The sequence below is a fragment of the Triturus cristatus genome, chromosome 9, assembly GCF_964204655.1.
Source record: "Triturus cristatus chromosome 9, aTriCri1.1, whole genome shotgun sequence".
Lineage (NCBI taxonomy): Eukaryota > Metazoa > Chordata > Amphibia > Caudata > Salamandridae > Triturus > Triturus cristatus.
The window spans coordinates 766,747,202-766,762,552 of NC_140592.1; the positions used below are offsets into that span (position 1 = coordinate 766,747,202).

The 15,351-nt window shown below is 47.3% G+C and overlaps 1 protein-coding gene across 1 annotated transcript; it reads right to left on the minus strand.

Moving 5' to 3' along the window:
• Positions 1 to 494: 494 nt before the first annotated feature.
• Positions 495 to 12,787, minus strand: DACT1 (dishevelled binding antagonist of beta catenin 1). Its single transcript, XM_085626118.1, has 4 exons — positions 12,085 to 12,787; positions 6,220 to 6,352; positions 5,096 to 5,251; positions 495 to 2,922 (listed from the first exon to the last, which is right to left on the minus strand). Exons 1-4 carry the CDS (start codon positions 12,400 to 12,402, stop codon positions 1,094 to 1,096), a joined length of 2,436 nt encoding a protein of 811 aa, XP_085482244.1. The 5' UTR covers positions 12,403 to 12,787; the 3' UTR covers positions 495 to 1,093.
• Positions 12,788 to 15,351: the final 2,564 nt, after the last annotated feature.

Here is a 15,351-nt window from a genome sequence, read left to right on the forward strand (position 1 = left end):
AGATGAAAAGTTTGGATAAATAAGGTTTCGGTGATTTGAGGAGCTGGACAACTTGAGGCACACAGTCTGTGGCTTTTTCCAGACTTCAGATTACACGAGAAACCACTGTTCTTAATAAAGACTTGAAACTAACATTTAAAAAAAACAAAAAGGAACTTAAGATATCAACATAGGGGGAAACGGTGAATCTGAAGTTAAGGGTTTTAGAGAGGTTGAGTGTGTGGGGGTGGGGGGAATATGTACGAGCTTGGAGTGCCGACTGGCGAGACTAGAAAATTAAATACCCCTTTTCTCTGGAAGAAATAAATCCTAGGATGAAAGCCAAGCTATTACCATAAATAGCAGTCCAGACAATTCTGAAAAGTCACATAACTATGAGCAGACTTCCACCATATGTTGAAGACCTTTCCTTCAACCTGTTCCAAAACAATTGCGTACACCTCCCTCCAGGTGGCTACAATGCATTTTCTTGCCAATCAAATTAAGGCAAACCGTAAAAGCAACCAGTTTATTACCGTGTAAAATGGTGTTATATAATTTACATTATAGAAAAACAAGTGTATTACATAATGTACATTATTTTTGCTTGGCTGGATTAAACCAATGCGCATGGGCATGCGATCATGCAAATGCTTGAAGCGAAAAGCCCTTTGGGCGGGATACATTGATTATGGGTTTAACAAGGGTACGGTGGAAGGTTGCTTTTTTGCGGCGGTGAGCTAATGGGAATGACTTAATCCACACAGGCGTTGGGGAGGTTTGAAGATAGAGAGGAAACGCCCAAATGGTGCTTCTGAAGGCAGCAATGGGTACTTTCCTGCATAGAACTCAGGGAAGCACAAGTAATCAGCACCATTAAATCAATAAAGGCGGCCAGGTTCCAGCGTACATGGATGTAATTTAAGTCAACCCAAAAAAAGAAGTTCATACTGTGCTTGTGTTCATGAAGGCAAATTTCTTCCCTTCCCAAAAAATGTTCTTCTCCAAGATGGCCATACATTTTGACCACCAAAGACTTAATTTATACTCAACCTTAAATACTTTAAGAAAACGATATGAACATATTTACATATATAGGCAGTGGCAAAAAAAATTAAACAGTTGTCATTAGTTTCAGAGAACCCGATCGAAATCGGAGAATTTTCTTCTTAAGGTTATGCGAAGCCTTGATCTTGACAAAGGCCTTTGCGGTCTTTTGCAGTTCCATGGCAGTGGCGGCTTGCATAGGAAGTGTCTGAACAAACTGAGACCAAATAAGACCCCCACTTTCCTCGGAGTCGCTGGACGTGGTGCTCTCGCCCACAAACTCCACCTCGCTCAGACTAGACTCACTGTCCCCAAAACAGTTGGTGGTGTAATTGCTCTTCTCGTCCTCGCTGGTGTCCACCACAGTGGAGTGGAATAAGGATTCACACTCCGCTGAATACTCGGAGTCACTTGCAATGTATGCGTAAGGGCTGGGGTAAGGAAACTGAACTTTTGTAGAAAAAACTCCAACAGGTTCCATTCCAGGTCTCCGTCTGGCTCTTCTGAGAGCTTCTTCATAAGACATCTCAGCAGGAGACTTCCATCGCCGGTAATCCCCTCGCTTATATCTAGGTTTAGCCAAAACACCTTCTTTGCCATGTCCATGAGGCCTATGCAATGGTTTGGTCATAGTAGGCAGCCTGCTCGGAAGGCCATTCTCTACCTGTAAGTGTGAAGTCTTCTTGGTTTTCGGAACAGGTCGCTTCGCTTTCTTATTCACATCCACGTCCTCTGAGAAACGACATTTCTTACTAATCTTGTTTTTGTCCTTCAGTGTCTGAGAAGCACTCTCAACCACATGTACAACACGGGTCCGGTGTTTTAAAGTTGAGCTTTTAACAACTTTTAGATTTTTCGTGCCTTTGTGGAGTTTAACGCCTTGTTCTTGGGCTGGTATGTACTGCCCCTTCACAAGCAACCCTTCATCAAAACTTTGTGAGGATGACCCTTCACTCTTGAAGTCCAGTTGTGGTCTCTCTACCAAAGAGGGTGCAACTTGGTAGGGAGATCTACAATTGTTTTTAGGGGCAATCTTTGTAGGGAACTGAATAACCTTGTTTTCTTGGTGTGATGTGGGGTACCTACATGGGCTTTCCTTTACGGGTACAGTTGATACAGAGATCGGTGTTGGTTTCTCAACATCCACAGCAGGAGTAGAAGGGGACAATGTTTTAACGTTATTTCTTATGATGTTTGTGCTTGGAACTTCATTCACGCCACTTGGTGGGTAGACATTGGAGACAGGTATCCTCCGGCTTTCCAGCTGTTCGCCCGGCTGTTCTTTAGACCACTGCTTGGGCGAAGAAGATGAGCTAACATCCAAAGCGTTTGTTCCTCCGGAATGTAAACATGTTGGCTTTGCATTCTTCATGTTTGCACTGTTACTCTGAGAAACGCCACCGGTCTGTCGGAGACAGATGCTACCATGTCTTAAAATCCCCTTCGAAGGGTCTGCGTTCAAACTTGTTCTTGGTTTGTTAGTCCTTACGGAATGCACTTTTTTCTGTATAACACCCAAAATGTAGCTGTCCAACTTCTTACCTGAACATGGTACATTGCACACATTGCTTTGAGAAGAAATTTCCAATTTAATCGTGTTGGTTTCAGGTTCAGTGCAAATATTACTCGTGTGGCAACCAAGTCTCTCCTCCTTCAGGCTTCCCATGACAGAAACCAGGAACATCGGGCTCTGCACTGCGACGGCATGAAGCGGGCTGGGATAGCGGTACACGTCACTTCCGTTCTTAGACACCAGGTCACACTGATATCGGGGGTGGACGTCAGCAACCACATCAGTCGAGCTGGAGTTCGGGGCGGACAACGAACGGCGAACTACGCTTGAAGCTTGGTCGTCGTTTTGTCCTTCTTTGTGGTCTATCCAGTCTAAGAGATCATCTGAAACACAATCAAATAAAAGTATTATAAGAACACATTTAAAGAAACTCTACACGCACAAATGAAACTTGCAAAGGACACAAACCGGAGTTCGCAACTGGTACTGTAAACAAACTGGCAAAAGTGAAATCAATACATAGCATTTTACTAGGCAGATGTCAGCATAGACCATGACAAGGCAACCAATCTAAAGAGAACGGTAACTTTGGGCCTGTGACTAGGGGATTGGGAAAAAAAATGTTTTTGGCTAAAACCATTTTAGAGAGTCAATTCATTTTTAGGCAAATCTAATTCTTTAGTAGTATCTACAGTAAATTGATGGTGGGTTCTATAAGAAATGATCTATGTAGAATTTAGAATTAAAGCAGTTCAACATTGATGGCTTGATAAGCAAGCTCTCCCTTCTCAGTATAAACCACCATCATTGAGCTGTTGCAGTGCGCACACTGAAATTACAGAGGGTAATGGGCATCAGCCTCCCAGACAAGTACACCATCACATCCATTGAAGTGTATATGAAACAAAGCGTGCTAAAATCATACAATGGACCTCCTTCTGTGAATTTAAAAAATAAAAAATCTAAAAACTTCCAAAGTGTAAAAAAAAAGAAACACACACAGGAAAAGGCAAACTGAAATATTGCCCAACAGCCTCCAAAACTAGTGCCACTGTAGAAAGTGAGTCCGAAAAAACATAAACTAAGGTTTCTGGACCAAACATTCAGTTTCCTGTGCTCAAGCACAAACTTTTGCACGGTTAGAAAGAAATGTTTATAAAATTGCAAAAAGAAAAAAAAATTCTGCCTTAATAGCAATCCAACAACATTGAAAATGTCTTGATTCAGTGTCCGAAAGGCAGCTTTCACTTTCAAAACATTGCACGGCCCTGCATTTCGGGTTTATACAGGCACTTGGAGACAACTGGCAGGTTGATGCCTCGCCCAGTGTTTATACGATGTGCATCGAAGGAATCCCCCATAAAAACACATTGAAGTGCAGGAAAGCCTCCTCCAAGGAGTTGCACAGGTGCTTACTTACTATCAGCTGCAAGGTATTGAAAAAGGCTCCCTCCAGGAGTGAGGTACCAGCTGCAAAAGCAGATCAAGCTGAAAAGGTCAGGGTTCAAATTCCAGCAAAGCCCCACCAGCATTTCCACCACCATTTCAAGGTAAAATGAGAACCAGCCACAGTTTACCAACAACAGAAGGGGAACCTGCAGAGCACGTTGAGAATTTGTGTCAAACAAGATGAAACTCAAGACCGGTGATCACTTTTTCAATGTCAGCATTTCGCTGTCTTTGGCTAGCAAAATCAGGCGTCAAGTGCCCATTTATCAAAAACAGCTTCCCGATTGGCCAGACGGAATCTATAGGAAACAGCCGGAACAACGCGGGCAGAGACACGCGTGCCGTTCCTACACAAGCGCAACCACGTTTGCCTGAACCGCACATCTGCCTTAACCACGGCATCCATAGTCTGCTTGCATAAAGGAAAGGCGCAGGAAGTGGAGTCAAAGACCTAAACTGTGGTGAAGAAAACCTGTGCAAGCTTATGGGCTGTACTGTACCAAAATGATAGCCCAGAATTGGGCTGATCCTTGGAAGTACAGGCTGTTCTACCTTTTCAGGATCAAAAACTCAAAGACAAGAGCAGATATTACCTTTCTGAGCCCAACATGCACATGCCCGGAGTGAGAGCCGAAATCGGCCCAGGTAAACAGTTCGGCCACCCCTGGGGGGAGGGGTTCTAGTTGGAAGCACCACTCCCATCTCACCGCTGCAGCTTTGGTTATAGTGGGCCGTTATAGCAGCTATGCTGCAAAACTGGCCCCCGGTATCAAAAACGGCCCCCTGGGGTCCAAAACCAGCCCCCACCCTGGCAGCCCACTGGAGAAATGCCCCTTTTCACAGATACCAGTGGATCTCTGTGGACCTATGTGTTAAATGTATGACAACAATATTTATGCTAGCTCTGGTTCAAGAGACTTTATGGGCTGCACGATCTACTTTTGTGTCTCTTCGTGTATGTGAGCTGTGTCTATGTATGAGAGCGGTGTAGATCACTCAACTGCAGAACTCTACACGACTAATCCGAGCAAACCAAATGGTACCACCCCGCATCTGAAGGCGCTTCAGCGGCTGCCTTTCGACTGACTGTGGTATAGCAGCTCTCACCTGTAGATTTAGGACGGCCTTCAGGGATGGTCAACGAAGCCTCCAAGGGGCTGCCGAAGCAGGTGCTCGAATGACAACTGGATAAACATTCACTGAAAACAGAGTTGGAGGAGTTGGACAGGGAGCCAGACGTGCCATCACTCAACTCATAAAAACCTGGAAATACAAAACTCACTGTTGGTTCATGAAGTCACAGCTTCTTTCTGAATAACCAGAATAATTGTTAACCACATTTGAAAACCACAAATCGAACGTCACTTGAGGAGGTTAGCAGGAATCAGTGATAAAAGAAAACAAATGCCTAGCGTGTAAACCCAGATCGCCAACACTGGCCTGTGCGGTGACCATTCACCGGGCGACAAACATTTGAATGGGCTGGTTAGTACAAACGGCCCGGTTCAGTTACATATCTCAGCCACTTGCACATATGGCAGAGACATTTCGGTCCTCCAAAAAACAGAATTCTACAATAATAATCCACGGAAGTCAACTACAAAAATGACTAAAAACCTTGTCCTCCTTTTTGAGTAATGGAGGTAAAAAAATATTTATATTTTAATTAAAACAAACAACAAAAAAAAAACGTGAAAAACATCAAATTAATAACATTTAATCCTGTTTCTAACCGCAAAGTGTTAAAGCACAAAAGGTGGACTGGCACTTTCCTTGACGAACTACGCCAAGTGGGAAAGCAAGTACGGTAGCATAGTAAGGATGCCTTATGTACTAATGTAAGCAATGAAAATAGCGTCCTTCTGAACACCCACACTTGGATGGGGAGTACAGGACAGATAACTGGAGAGCAGTGGGCCACTTGACCCAAGGCCCGAGTGCCACTGCACCCATTACACTACTGCTAGCTTTGCCCCAAGAGGAGCGAAGAGGCAACAAAGTGTGGTTGCCCTAGATGAGATATAGCGGAGCGTGGGTAGTAGACATGTCCAGGGCAAGAAGTGCATAGACAGTATTAGGGGGCAAGCGGCATGAAAGTTGGTAATGTCCATGGGGCACAGGAAGTAAAATAAAAAATAAATCCCACAGAGAAGAAGAAATTGAAAAATGTATATCACCAATATACTCCATCAAAACAACTGTTTGCCTTCACGGCTTTGTGTTCTGCTCACCTGAGCTAGGGCGGCTGTCGGTCTCATGCTGCTCATTGGGTGTTTTTTCGACATCAATGCGCAGGTCACTGATTTGCTTGTCGAGTTCGTGAAGCTGAGTCAACAAACCAGCATCTCTTCTCCTGAGGCAGTTCTACGGGAAAGAAAAACACAGGTGTTAAAAAAAAATGGAAACCGGCAATGTTGCGACAATTCAGCAATTTCACATGCAAGCCACTGGTGGAGTATAGTGCTGAGCAGTGAAGGCGAGGTCAGCTCTTCTTGCAACCAGGTGAACAGGGTGCGACGTTTTAATGTCAACTTAATAACCTCTTGAAATGTACACACAATTATTCCTCAATTAACATAAAAGCACTAAAGGCAGAGAGTTAGTGGTGCAGATGGGAGTGTGTGACCTTCCCCCCACACTGCTGCTGGTGCGCTGCTGTAAGAAGTTGAGTGCTTTGTCCACAAAGCTTACCCAACTACAAAACCCAAGCAAAAGTCCTTTAAGTGTCACAAATCCCTTATTGAAGCCCGAAAGATGCTCGGGTCAGTAAAACAGCTGTGCTGTCTCTTGAAAATAAGGTTATAAGTAGTCATTGGCAAAACGTTTCACCTAAATTAAAGCAGGTTCTGACCATCAAAAAGGAGAAGAACATTAATAACAAAGTCTCACCAGAAGCACGGTGTTCAATTTAGAGGTCTCATGAGGATCGCCGCGCCTAGTTTTGGAGACCTTGGCTCTAAAGTTGGTCTTTTCTACTTTGCTTGTTATATCTTTTGCATTTTAAGATTGGTTATTACCTCTAAATGCCTCTTACCAACAGCACTACATCCAGTTCAAGACCTAACCTGATCTTACTTCCAGTACTCAAGGCATCATCTGTGGTATTGTGTCCAGAACCAGAGGCCTTAATGAAGATTCTGGATAGGTCTGAAAAGATCACATTGAATACTGGGTTCTGATCTGTAGGCCTATTCTGGACTACTGCTGGGTACAGTTCTGGGGTCTCATACAGAAAAATACAAAAAGAACACTTGATGGACAGAATGCCGAACAATGTCATACATTCACCACAGTACAGAGACATGGGCCTATATCCGTTGTTTTTTGCTCCCCATGTCATTGCAGTTTGAACCCAGCCATATGCAAATCACACTGGGCCCAATGGGAACAGTCCAGCCCGAACTGTCAGGCCAGACTGGAAACAAGCATCCTAGGACCAGTTTCAGAGTTTTCCCCCTCATCAGCTAAGATAGCCTGACTAGTGGACGGGACCCACCTCTGGGCATACCCGTCCCACTCGGGGCGACAAATGCAAAAATAACAATTGATGGACAGCAAAATGTCACAAGGTTCTGTACTCATCAGAAGTACCATGACCAGTTCAGAAAAAGCTAGTATGAACTATTGCATCTATAACAGGAGATCAGAACGCCTGAAGAACTGAAAGACTATGATGAATATTTTTTGAACAAGTCATAGGGTAATAAGCAGAAGGAGGTCTACGGTACACACTGGGTGGAAGAAATAACAGGCTCAGACTATCAAAGTCCAAATAGAATTAAAAGCACTAAAGGCAGGCTGTTTTTCAGCGTAAGATTAGTGTAGGCACTTAAGACAATAGTGAGTTTAGAAAGGAGTGGGGTAAATATGAAAGAAAAGATGTCAGAAAATGAAGTGTACGAAGACAATCCAACAGAAGTCGAGTCAAAAAGATGAAAAATATTGAAAGAAAGCCGTGGGGTTCAATCAAGCTACAGTAAGTAGTGAAAAAGCAAGAGAGATCTACATCTCACTGAGCTAGCAACCGAGTCAGACCTATGCACGAACCGCAGTGGGGCTGGTGGTCAAGAAGTTACTTGAGAAAAGGTAATGGCAGCAATTTCTTTTTATGACAGTTTTTCACAATCTTACATTGTAGATAGCGTGACAAGAAATGTACATAGCTGTTCTGCTCAAATTGGTGCATTAACAATTAGAAACAGCGCAGACACCAAATACCCGTGTTTTGTCCAAATTTGGTTTTGCTTTCAAATTCAATGCTTCAAAAAGATTAACTATTTTAAAAAAATCCGCTGGAAAAAAAAATATGTCTCCATTTCGACTGTGTTGGCCCCAAAGTTACTGAAAAGGTATGTAGCAATCCAGAAATCCTTGGCCGCTATTAATCCCAGAGTGCTCTGGGAGTGCGTGGCCAGGGCTCAAGGGGGTCTCGCCGCAGCCTCCGCAGACGTCCAAATGTTGATTGCTTTCGAAGCTGGGCCTATTGACTCTCCGGGGCAGGTAATTGAAATGCAAAGGGGTTATTTAAACAGCGGCTAATGATACGGTTGGGCCCGCTTTCTCTTATCCAAGGAAGATGGCAACATGCAAAAAGGGCTCCGGCAGGAATTTAGAAAGACAAAGAACCTTTTGTTTCCCTTGCTGGAGGGTCGTGTAAGTTTTTTGTTTTTTCTTTATAGACGAGGGTAGGAAAACGAATCGAAGGGGTTGCGGGACTTCTGCTGCCAAACAAACCCTGCTGACGGGGGTTTGCTTACCGGGGTCCGTGTCAAGTTACCGTAGCACAGCGTTGTCACCAATGCAGGGGCCCTATTGGGGGGGGGGGGGAGGGGTTTATGACGAGCAACTTGTGACCCTAAGGATTCTGGGACGTGTACTTTGGACTTCACGTCTGGGAAAGTTACGGTGTTCGCTAGGGTAGGCCCGAGACAGGCCCCAATGGGAAGTGTAAGCCAAGCCAAGCTAAGCAGAGGCGCTCGTGAACTCATCTTAAAACGTTCCTGTTCCCGGCCGCTTAATGCTTGACATTTGTGTAGGCTCTGTTCCTAAGCGCTAGGAGGCCTTCTGGTAGCCATGCGCTCTACAAATGTCAATTCATTTCAACTCAAAGCATGTTGGAGGGACGGCGTGTTGACCCACAGAACTCCGCCTCCCCCCCAAGAAAGGGGTCCTACACTTAAAAAGTTCCTGGCACTGATTGTTCATCCGCAGACGCCTAAAACTACATTCTAAGGAACATTAAAAACAGCCCAAGAGCTGTGACCAGGGAGGCGGGCCCCAAAGGCATGGGAGCGTAATATTTCTCCAGCACCAATGACCCAGCAGCGCATGTGCTCAAGAGGCTTTGTAGAAAGTAGACTATGAACCAGTTTAAATATATATCCATTGTGGCGACGTAGAAAAAGTAGGCACCTTTCGGAAAAGCATCACAAATTAACCAGCAGGCCTGAGCTTCGGGGCGTATTTCCATCAGGCCGAAAAACATCAGGCGTAATACACGCATCTGTTGTAAACTGCTGAGCCATAAAGGGGTCACCATGCGAAATCCAAATATAAAACAGCACAGTGATTGCCTTGATGCAAAAAGGTTGGCATAATGAAGGTCCAATTGATAGAGTTTACAAATGTACTTTCAAATAAGTATTTGTGGGGGGCGGTGGGGAATCTATAAAGCTCCGGTTTGCCCCATAGTACATGACCCTTCTTTTTGAGTCAACACTGGGTGCGCCTGTACAGTCCTCAGTGACTGTCATGCACAAGGAGACGTTTGCACTTTGCTGAGAGCCCGCAGAAAGCTTGTTTGGATCGCGTGCGCCCTCTAGCGGACACTGCAGGACAGAATATTACTCGGCGCTCAGTTCAACTTTAGTCTAGGGGTGCCAATTCCCAGGAACAGCCGTGCTTTAATGGGCAAGGTACCGAGCGGGTACCTGCGCTTTTTTTTAAATTTGAAATGGGGTTTACCTGCACATCTCATCTCTGCTGCAGTATATTTAATGGGAGAGCATCAGCACTTTTCAGGAAGAAGTAGGTACTCTAAATAGTGAGTACCTGAACTTATTATATATTTCCATTTAAAGCATTGCAGAACAGGGAATGCCATAGTAGGAAATCCATGCGTGGCTTTACAAGAGAAGCTGCAGGGAGGCAGACGCGTGCACAAATGCTTATACAAATGACTAGCGTGAAACCTTCTGCGTGACGTTAGGACTAGACCCATGCAGTCTGGGCTGCAGAGAAATGTGCAGATTTCCTGCGAAGGCACCGTACGCTTCACGGCCATTTCTCCAGCCCCACTGGCTTATTGGGATGTCTCAGAGGGTCCCGTGAAGGGCTCCCTCCTACCTGGAAGTTCCCTTGGGGGAATTTCCAAGTGCAGTGTCTGCTACGTGGGGCAGAGGGTGAGAAGCCCTGGGGCTGGCTCGTAGTGTTTAACACTGGACACGTGGATGGATCCTCGCTGTAGGATGGGGGGGGGGGGGGCTGTGCTCTGCACCCGGCGATGGGGATATGGGGAAAAGGGTGCGTGGACATAAAGTCCATATCGACAAACTACCACAAACGGGGTGAAAAGGCTGTATGGAGTGCAGGCCACGGGGACATTTTGGATGCAAAACAAGGGCAGAATAGTGCCATGCACACACCACAACACCAGCACTGCCACCCGGTGTATCGAAGAATGAGGTGTGACTTGGTGCACAAAGGAATGAGGTAGCTCACAGAGAAACAGTGCAATGACTAGTGCTGTTCAGTGCAAAAAAAAAAAAAAGTAAGCAGGCTGTGTAAGTGGGTCAGGGTTTTGGGCAGAGCTATATTTCTATAGAGCTTCCCCCCCTCCTTGCGATGGCGAAAGCGTTTCCTGGGTGGTTAAATAGCGACCATACTTGTATTATTCATACAGCGCTTCCTACCACTGGGCGAGGTCGCGAGGCGCTTCGACATGCATATACGCTCCCGAGCGCCCCAAGAACGTAAACCGTGTAACAGGGAAGCGCTGCACGCTCTGACAACTGAAAATCAGCAATCGCACAGCGTTCGCCCATCATAAGTTACAGCGTCCAGATGTGAGAGACTGAGCAGAGTCAATACAACAAAAAGGTGGACACAGAGAGTAATAAGCCGCAAGCAGTCGATAGTGAAAAATATGGTGCAAGTCGGGGCTCCTGTACTAGTAATCTAGGTCTGCCCAGGCGCCTAATTTCGTGCAAGGTGAAAATTACCAGGAAAAAAACGCTATGCAAATAAAGATTTGGGACCTGGTGCCCTGTGAAGTGTTAGTTGCGTGAAGAGATTTGGTGCATTTGACAATTCTGCTACGAGGATGTAGGGGTTATTGCAGAGTTGAGGCTTGTTTAAGGTGTGGTATTTGCAGTAGAACGTTTTGCGGATCGAGAGCTATTAAAAGGGGGGGGGGCTGCATGTGAGAGCTGTGCACGTTTGTTTTCAAGGAAAGAAGATTTGGAGTAAACCGAGGGTTGTTTTCAGGGGGGAGATTTGCCGAAGTCGGGAGATTTGCCTAAGGGAAGGGATCTGCAGTATTCCGAGGTTTGGTGCTCACAGACTACTGTTAAGGGGTGAGATTTGCGCCCTCTGTATTTACAGCAGTGAATGTCGATACGGGTTTGGTGAATTTACAAGGGTGGGTGGGATACCTGAGAGGTGTGCACAGTTTGATTAAAAGCGATCAGCGATTTAGAGCAGAGTGAGGGCTGTTACATGGGGTGAGATTTGGGACATCCGTGGGATTTGCAAACAGTGAGATCTGCAGTAGTAAAAAGGTGGTGTGTAGATTCAGAGTCGTTAAGGGGTGGGATTTGCACCAAGGCTGCATTTACAGAAAGGATAGAAGGGCTGTCACAACTGTGATGTCTAGGGTGCGCGAGATCTGCACAGTTTTACAGCAGTGAGAAAATGTGTGCAGACGGAGGGTCGTTACAGGGGTGACATTTGGTGCACGCGTGATATCGGGGTGGGGGCATCTGCAGTAGTAAAGCGTTTGGCGAAGACTGAGGGCTGACGCAGGGGTGATTGATATCTGCTGCAGGGGAATCAATGCCTGCCACGGCGAGTCTATACCGTACAAGAGAGCTCCGTACCAGCTGCTTTCGTAGGAGCAGGATGTTCTCCTCCAAGATCCGCTCCTCGAGGCTGCGGGGCTCCGGCCGGGCCATGCTCCGTGCCCCGGGGCTCAGCGCCGCCTTCACCAGCCCCTCCTGCCTGTGCCGCAGGTACTCCAGCTCCCCGAGGCCGGCCAGCGTGGCTTCCAGGCGCTCCCGGGTGCGCTGGCGCTCCGACTCCGCCTCGCCCTTCTCCCTCCAGCCTCGGGACTCCAGCAGCCCCGGCTTCAGCATCCTCCCCTGACCCTCGGGGGGCGGCAGCCGCTCCAGGGCCACGGGAATGGCGGTCTTCAGCATCCTCCCCAGCCGCTCAGGGCGTCATCCCGCCGGGAAGGGACATGGGAGCAGGCTGCGCTGCCCTCTCCGGCAGTATAATCCTTGGGGGGAGCGCCCCTCTACGACTGCGGGTTCCTGGTGGGTGGGGGAGCGCCCCTTTCCGGCTGTGGGGTCCGTGCCGCACAGGGGGGCTGTTGACACAGCTGGTGAAGTCCAACCATGCGATGAAGCAGTTTGCTGGCGTGGGGGGTCCACCAATGGGGGTATATGTGCGCTCAGATTCCACTGGCACCCCTTGTGGGCTTTTCCGATAAAGTCCGTGCCCTAGATAGTTGGTAGCCCCAAGTCGGACAAACAGGCTCCTTCGGAAAACCCCAGTCCCTCCTGCTCTCCACAGCTGCTCTGCGTGCAGCCTCCCGGCTCACACACTTTTAAGTGAAGACGCAGCTGACGTAGCGGTCGGCCGCGCGCTCCCCTGCCCAGCCACTTCAGAGCACGCGCATCTCCTCGCGGGGGGCGTGGCTCGCGCATCTCACCTTCGGGCCCACGAGCTTCGTTGGTTTTATCACCTCAGACCACTCCTCGTCCCTACCTGGAGATGAGCTGCCTGTCACTATACTTAAACACTTTGCTAGAGGAACGCCGCGCCGGTGACTCACCACAAAGTAGTAAGTCTTCACTTGCAGTGTTGCACCTACATGTGAGTGTAGATTTACTACTTTCTGGAATTCACAGTTTTCCAAAAGAACGTGTATAAAAAGCTGTACCAGGCAGTTTTTCATACATAGGTAACACACACACACACACACATATTTTTTTTGCAGATTTACATAGCGCGAACTCGAGCCGAAGGTATTGGGGCGCTTTACATGAGCACCAGCTACATTACACAAGAACACGTTCATTATTATTATTTGCATAGGCACAGGGAGATTAAGTGATTTGCTCAGAATTACAGAATGCTGAGCCAACGCCGAGGCTCGAACCTGGTCTCCAACTTCAAAGTGGGCAGCTCTGGCCCTCAGACCACATAATACCTAGTAGAATGCTGTGCCTGCTGCGCACAGTTCACCACAACGAAATACTCCACACAGAGGGAATGTAATCCTCTGCCAAATGCAGTTTTTTTCCTCAGTGTGGAAAATATTTATTTCCATAGATACAGCCCTTTACCTACACCCTCCCCATATCTGTGGGTGATCCGTTCCACTTTCTACTCTGAACAGGGATTTGCGCCACCCTTTGGCTGGAGTAAAAACCGTTCCCAGGGTGCGAAGGGGATGAATTAGCGGATGAGAACAAACATTCATGTTTGTGAGAGTTCACAAACTTCCAAGGCTAAAGGCACCTCTGGAAATGCACTTTTCCACTGCCTGAGAGGGATTTACGAGTGCAGAGAACCCTGCACCAGTGACGTAGATCTCTGTACATTTAAATGGGCTGTCGCATGCCATTAATCCATTTGTGAATTCCTGACAGGCTGCATATGTAGTGTTTATTCAGTCGAAAAGTCCTTAGTGAATAGGCTCCTTTTTTTCAACGGCTGCATTTCCCACCCAAGAGAGCTCTTCTGGGATTTTTTTAAATTTTTATACTAAAACAAAGAATATAACCAAATACGCTCATTAGAAGAGTCCATACCAATTGGATAAGATTCAAAGTTGTTTCCACTCCACATATAATAGTGTGCAGAACGTTTGAAGACAATTATGGTTTAGGAGAATTTGGGCTGGCATGGTCCTCTAAGTGGTTAGACAATATAGACCACTTAATATCATCTGGACCTGCCATCCAATCAACCAATCAATCAGGGGAATTGTAAGAGCACTACTCACCCGTGAGGGTCTCAAGGCCCTGGGGGGGGGGGGGGGGGGGGGAGGGTCGCAGATCAGTTAGTCAAAGAGCCAGGTTATGAGGGTCTTCCTGAAGGTGTTCAGGGTGGGGGCACGTCTGATGTCTGCTGGTAGTTCGTTCCAGGTTTTGGCTGCAATGTGAGAGAAGGCTCTTCTGCTTGCTCTGGCTCTGTGGATGCGTGGGCTTTCGGCTAGTGGGAGGTTGGAAGATCGGAGGTTCCTTTTGGGTACGTGGAAGTTTATTTTGTCGTTGAGGTATTTGGGTCCGTTGTTGTGTAGGCATTTGTAGGCGTGAGTGAGGATTTTGAAGGTAGCTCTTTTCTCCGCGGGGAGCCAATGGAGTCTGCGTAGGTGTTGGCTGATATGTTTGTGCCGGTGGATGCTGAAGATGAGTCTGGCAGCGGTGCTCTGTATTGTCCGGAGTTTGCAGAGTAGGGACTTGTTGATGCTGGCGCAGAGCGCGTGGGTGACTGTCTTCCTTGACTCAAGGGGGATCCATTTGAAGGTCTTGCGGAGGAGGCGCTGGATGTTGAAACAGCTGGATGTGACGATGTTGACCTGTCGGTTCATGGTGAGTGATGAGTCGAGTACGATGCTGAGGTTTTTGGCGTGGTCTGAAGGGGTAGGTGGGCTTCCGAGGGCAGTCCGCCAGCAGGTGCTGCCCCAAGCTGAGGGGGTGGTTCCAAGGATGATGACTTCTGTCTTCTCTGCGTTGAGCTTCAGGCAGCTGTTGGCCATCCAGGCTGCGACGTCTTGCATTCCTTTCTGGAAGTTGAGTTTGGCGGTGGTGGGGTCTTTGGTGAGGGAGAGGATGAGCTGGGTGTTTTCGGCGTAGGATACGATGTTGAGGCCGTGTTCTCATATGATGTCTGCGAGAGGGGCCATGTAGATGTTGAAGAGGGTCGGTCTCAGCGATAAACCCTGTGGGACTCTGCAGATGAGTTTCGTGGGATCGGAGAGGAAGGGTGGTAGTCTGATCCTTTGGCAACTTCCGGTGAGGAACGATCAATCTACTCCAGGGCTGTTCCTTTAATGCCGGCGTTGTGTAGTCTGGTGACTAGTGTGCAGTGGGAGACGGTGTCGAAAGCCGCTGATAGGTCGAGTAGGATGAGGGCTG

Excerpts from the sequence above, each read along its gene's own strand:
- DACT1 (XM_085626118.1), bottom strand. The coding sequence starts at position 12,402 with ATGCTGAAGACCGCCATTCCCGTGGCCCTGGAGCGGCTGCCGCCCCCC. Across the intron at positions 5,252-6,219 it reads CGACAGCCGCCCTAGCTCAG|GTTTTTATGAGTTGAGTGAT; the intron begins GTGAGCAGAACA and ends TTGTATTTCCAG. Across the intron at positions 2,923-5,095 it reads AGGCCGTCCTAAATCTACAG|ATGATCTCTTAGACTGGATA; the intron begins GTGAGAGCTGCT and ends ATTGTGTTTCAG.